The 6,302-nt window shown below is 48.0% G+C and overlaps 1 protein-coding gene across 1 annotated transcript in view; it reads right to left on the reverse strand.

The window, feature by feature from the left end:
- Positions 1–6,302, reverse strand: part of br (broad-complex core protein) — a 47,161-nt gene that overhangs the window by 20,645 nt on the left and 20,214 nt on the right. Inside the window, exons 4-8 of the mRNA XM_025305495.1 lie at positions 4,763–4,964; positions 3,953–4,144; positions 3,115–3,497; positions 2,822–3,027; positions 2,341–2,403 (exon numbers count right to left, since the gene is read on the reverse strand). Of these exons, the coding sequence (XP_025161280.1) occupies positions 2,341–2,403; positions 2,822–3,027; positions 3,115–3,497; positions 3,953–4,144; positions 4,763–4,948 (1,030 nt within the window). The 5' untranslated portion in view covers positions 4,949–4,964. The remainder of the gene's footprint in view (positions 1–2,340; positions 2,404–2,821; positions 3,028–3,114; positions 3,498–3,952; positions 4,145–4,762; positions 4,965–6,302) is intronic.

The raw sequence follows: 6,302 nt of genomic DNA on the forward strand, positions 1-6,302 counted from the left end.
GACAACGAATGATCGCGACGATATCGATTCGATTGCAAAACGTTAGTCACGCAGACAACAGCGCACACACACACACACACACACACACACACACACAACCCAACGAGTTCAATCGACGAGATGATACAAGCTGACGGTAACAATCGATTGTCGCGAAATCGGCATACACCTATATCAACGACATTCAAAGCAAGTCGGCATTGATCGTTAAACCCGATCCGAGGAAGGAGAACCGGTAAATACGCACATACACGTGCGTACAACGGTGTCACGTGGACATCGTTGGATCGCTCCCTTCCGCGAGCACACCCCGTTCGTTCTCTCACACGTTGCACGTTCCCTCTCTGCGACGCGCTGGCGCGAGAGATCGCCTCGTCGCCGTACACCACCACAGCGCCAAACAGATGCCAAACTGGACTACTGGAGTGCTGCTATCCGAGATCCCTTTTCTTCGCGCTAATCACGATTCGCGAACGGCGGTCCGCCGATGTATCAGCGAATGTAATGCTGCCGCGGCCAATGCGCGCATCTTTCGCGCGAGAGAGTCGGTCAAACCGTTTGTCATGATCACGAAAAAGACGTCGCTTTGCGCTCTGCGTAACTGCGCTTCGTCCGACCGCAAAGAGTGAACCGTAGGTGTACAGGGTGTCTCTTGCGGATCAAAGTCTTTTTTGCTACAAAGTCAATCGTATCGCCACGAGAGAGGAGGGAAGAAAAGAAACGGAACAACCGCAACATTTTTTTGACGAGAGCAAAGGCACCTTGCCGCGTAATGAGATTCATTATTCCGCCCCCTCCCCGAAGGTTCCGCGCAAAAAGACATTACACAATCGTGATTAAAATCGAACAATCGGAACAAATAGACGGCAGCACGGCAGCAACTCGTCGAGATAAATATTCTCAACATTGACGTGCGCGCGCTGTCCTATCTGTGCCTCTAGACGCACAAGTTTACACAATGACGGAAGCAACGGAACGCTAACGTTCCGTTTGGGGAACAACATTCCCCAAACACTCTTCTCCCCGGTAGACACCCGGTACCCCTCATACAGGTCCCGTACAGATAGGCATACGAATAAATCGTCGTAAATAATTTCGCGTAATGCCAAAAGTGTTTCGAGTGTCTGATGACAATAAATAATAAACAATGATGATGATGATGATGATGATGATGATGATGATGATGATGATGATGATGATGATGATGATGATGATGATGATGAGGATGAGGATGATGATGATGGCGATGATAATGATGATAATGATGACGATGATGATGACGACGACGACGATTATGGTGATAATGATAATGACGACGATGATGGTGATGGTGATGATGATAATGACGACGATGATGGTGATGGTAATGATGATGATGATGATGATAATGATGATAATGATAATGATGATGATGATGTAACAATGAATAATACAACAAGACAAGCGTGTGAGAAATATCTTGTAAGAAATTTAGACGGCGACTGATCGGAAGACGTAGAGCGCATGAGTTACGGCCAGCTAGCGCACTTGTACGCGAAATTCTGCAAGAACGCGATGGCGCGACTCGAAAATGACGTTTCCGAGCTCGAAATTGCGCAAAACTGCTTTGTTCCGAGTCGTAGAGTCTCGCGAGGGTTCCTCATAGGGTACATGATTTTGGTGAAATGCAAAATGTAGGCGAAAATCGCAGATGATGCCATGTGTGTATATATATATATATATATATATATATACATACGAGTATATACGTGTATATATATATATATATATATATATATATATATACGAGTATATACGTGTATATATATATATATGTATGTATGTGTATATACATGTATATATATGTGTATATATATATATATGTATGTATGTGTATATATATGTACATATATACACACACAACAGTAATGATGACATATTGATGATTTTGGAACGCATGCCAATTAAAAAGAGATTGAATAATCTTTGAAGCAGATGGTAGTGCTCTTTCACCGCAACCAGTAAACATTTTCATTCTCATCGAGTATGATTTGGTTAGTTTGATACAACTGCACAAGTCCTTAGTTACTTTATTAGAACGAACCGCTACATCGCGTACGACGCGCCAAGTCTGCCGCGATGTATCGACTGTCAGTGGAGGAATAATAAAGTAGCGCGCAGAGTGCCCTTAAAAAAATCAAAAGAACGCACATCGACGCGTTTCTACGGCCGCGCGTGATATAACAAGTGCCACATATACATATACACAGCGGGAGCGTGATATCGATCAGATCGATCTCTCAAGCAATTCTAATGATTTCAAAAGGGCAGAGAGCTATAGAGGAGCGAAATCTCTCTTACCTTGCGAAGTTCCTGCTAGGTCCGGTGTCTGCAAGGCGGTGTGGCCCAACCCTGGAAATTTCACTATCGTCATACGTAGCAATGTCAATAGCAGCGCGAGCGCGGGAACTCAACAACGGCCTGTACGCCTGTTTCGCATATCGTTTCGCATAACGGTAGGAGTAGTGGACGCGCGCGTCGACGAAGCAACGCCGACGGTGAGAACCCGGTGAAAAGGCCGTTAGACGAGGCCAGCGAAGTGTGACCTCGAGAGCAGGGTGAAAGAGGGAAGGAAGGTTCACGCGTAAAGGTGGTGAAGGTGGTGAAGGTGGCGAAGGTGGTGAAGGTGGTGAAGGTGGTGAAGGTAGCAAAGGTAGTAAAGCTGGTAAGGATGGTAAAGGTGGTGTAGAGGTGCTCGCTCGCTCGCTCGCTCGCTCAGCCGCGCGCTGCGTATCAGTGCGTACAGGTCCGCCGCGACGGCGTCGGGCTCTCGGCAACGTACCTGGTAACGGCGTGTGATCGGTGGTGAGTGCCGCCATGCTGAAGTTGAAGCTGCCAGGCGTCGAGGTGAAGAGCTTGCTCTCCGGCAAAAAGTTTTGCGCGGACGTGTGCTCCGGTTCCGGTTCGTGCTCGTTGCTGCTCGCCGAGGCGGGCGGCCGATCCGACGCCGCGGCACCGGAATCCGACGAGTCCTCGTTGTTACCGGCGTTGCCGCCGCCACCGCCGCCGCCGCCGCCGCCGCCGCCGCCACCGCCACCGCCGCCAACGCCAACGCCAACGCCAACACCAACGCCACCGCCACCGCCGTTGCCGCCGGTCAGTTCCAACGGCTCGCACTTTATATTGTCCTCGACGAGACTGTTCTCGTCGTGCACGCCGTTGCCCTCGACCTTGGCCGATAGATGATTGTTCTTGACCATCGAAAAGTCCGTGGGCGTGGCGTCGTTGTTGTTGAGCGGCGGCGACGGCACCCTCGGTCTCTTGACCGACTCGTCGTGTGGGTCCGGGGTGCGTCTCTCGTTCCGACGTATTTGCGCCCGGCGCAGCAATTGCTGCACCGTCGTCGGCGTGGGGGTTACCGGTGTAGGTGGCGAGCCGCCGCGAGGGAAAGTCTCGTCCGACTTTTCGTGAAACGGCAAGTGATTGCCGCCGGCCGCCAGCGCGCGGACATGCGATAGCTGGAAGCGAGACAACGGGAAACGGTTTAGTCATAACGCTCGGTATTCGTCATGCCGTTTCAATCAGTTCACCGGGCGGGATGGGGGGGGGGAGAGAGAGAGAGAGAGAGAGGGGGGGGATTCATTCTCACGTCGCGATAGCAAGACATGTATCGCTCGTCTAAATCGCGTCCGCGATCCATATAGCCGAAATACGAATCCCGAGGATTTGAGATATCAAACCAGTCTTTCGCGCTTTATCTTTGTTTGCTTGACCTATGACAATTACGGATTGGAATCAAGATAGATGCGAGCTCGTCTTTTCTCTCTCTTTCTCTCTCTCTCTCTCTCTCTCTCTCTCTCTCTCTCTCTCTCTCTCTCGCTTCCTCCCCCCCCTCTCTCTTTCCACAGAGATACAGAGATCGGAGATAATGATCAACGTGCGCGCGCTCCACAATTTCGTCTCGTATACGTACCTCGTCTCTGTCGGTCTGGTCGGCCTGTTGCGTGAGACCCGACACCCTCAGGACTTCTGCGGTTTTTAGAAAACTACTGAGAGAACGCTGATGCACGTTCACCTCACCGTGATAAATAAACTCCACCAAGGCGTGTAAGTCGCTGAACGCTACATCCTGGAGCACTATCACTGGATGCTTGCACGGTGTGCTCTGAAACAGTGCAACGTGTCGCGCGCAATCGTCAGCGATGCTGATTCCAATTCGAATGATATTCAGATATATCTTCCTTTCCTTGCGAAACTCGAAAACTCTTTGACCCGACAACGTCTAAATCGCACAAACTAATCTTTTACGAGGTCTTTTGTGTCCCTTGATATTTCAGCCCGACCACACACACACACACACACACACGCGCGCGCGCGCGCACACACACACACACACACACACACACACACACACACGCACGCACGCACGCACGCACGCACGCACGCACGCACGCACGCACACACGCACACCGACATTCGCAATATCTCTTCGCGTCGCTTTCACATGCAATGGCAAAGTCTGCGTAAATAAAGTCTCTCTCTCAATGTCGGATCATTTAAGATTAACGTAAAAACACACGATAATGATTCTTTTTTGCCATCATGACAGAAATTTAGCGAGTTTGGAAACGAAAATCGAGATGAACGGAACGATTGGCGTGAACGTTTCTCGTTAACGACAAGAGAAAGGAAGAGAGATGGGAGGTAGAGGGAGGGAGGAAGAGGGAGACAGAGACAGACAGACGAGAGAGAGAGAGAGAGAGAGAGAGATATGAGATCTTACCTTGAGCAATTCTCGAAAGTATGGACTACAAGCGGAGAGAACGACGCGATGCGCTTTTAGGCTTTTGCCGTCGCAAGCCAACGTCACATCCACAAAGTCCTCATCGTCCCGCAAATTTTCAAATGCCGAGGTTATGCTGCTCTGGTAATTGTTCCATCGCAGACAAAAGTGTTGTGTATCTACCATCGTTGTGTCTATTCACCTGCAATCAGAAATAATGTCCGCTGCCATCGATTAAACGGTGCGCGCGAGTGCGCGCGAAGACTGCTTCTTAATATCTAAAAGTTAATACCTAACGCGAGAGAAAATACCGCGCGCGCTCAGAGAAGACAGCTTTGACGTTTCAGCGCTAACGTAAGCAACGCGCGAGTGTAATTAAAAAGAATTTCGGTTACGATCCACCTAGTGCACGGCGCGCGACCTGATAAGCTTGCAGACTGATAATTTTAGATAAGTCCTATTTCGACATTCGAAAACACAATTGCAACATGTGCGCATACTAATGTCCGATCGATGTTAAAAGTTGCAATTACATATGCCGCGCGATTATATTAAATTCGTCATCGATCAAAGACTAACTGTAGACTGTTTGAGACTGATTGGGAGAACTGTTGGCTGAAAACAAGTTGAGGGGAGAAGAAACACGCACGCGCACACACAATGGATAAATGTGTAATATGAAATTGACGTGTGTATTGTATATAATGTAAATCTAATTAGTCTGTGCGTGCGATATCATTTTTATCTCAACAACAAGGACAACCGCTTGATATTGGGAGTTTAAATTTTCTCCGCGTAATTGGAAACGGTTGCAGCGCAGCAAATAGCTCCTATTTTAACGGTCAATCAATCTCCCAATAGAGCGACTATCATCTCTCTAATTCGATGAAATTAAAGTTACAAGTTTATCGCGTAACATTGAGACGCGTCGAGTACTTACGAAAGAGACGATTGAAATTGTGTGTGACAGATAAAAAGCTAATTATACAAAAAACATTAAAAGCGTCGAAAAAATGTATGACGCAAAGATAAGAATGGAGATGTTTTCGTATTTCTTTGCATCCGAGATGATGTATAATATTTAAGCAAGTGCGTCCACACATACCTACGGTTAACGAGCCAAGAACCAAGTTGTGAGAGTTAGACAGCGGTGAATTCAAAATAATGAAGAGTAAGGAAGAGAGAGAGAGAGAGAGAGAGAGAGAGAGGGAGAGAGAGAGAGAGAGGGAGAGAGAGAGAGGGAGAGAGAGAGAGGGAGAGAGAGAGAGAGAGAGAGAGAGAGAGAGAGAGAGAGAGGCGACCTCTCGTGTTTATTTGTCTAATTGCGCACAAGAACAACGCACTACATGTCGATTACGGGAATAAAATGCAGAGAAAAAGAAACACACTCTGTTGTTGGTTGTTTCGCCATGCGGGAAAATTAGGTCGTCGAGACAGCGAGCTCCAATATAGTATGTTGATGAAATAATTCTCTGCTACTTATAAAAGCAGGAGCACTAAATATGCGCTCTGATAGTGTTATCTTAACGAAATGATAAAA

This window comes from Harpegnathos saltator, unplaced genomic scaffold (genome assembly GCF_003227715.2).
Source record: "Harpegnathos saltator strain DR-91 unplaced genomic scaffold, Hsal_v8.6 scaffold7, whole genome shotgun sequence".
NCBI classification, from domain to species: domain Eukaryota; kingdom Metazoa; phylum Arthropoda; class Insecta; order Hymenoptera; family Formicidae; genus Harpegnathos; species Harpegnathos saltator.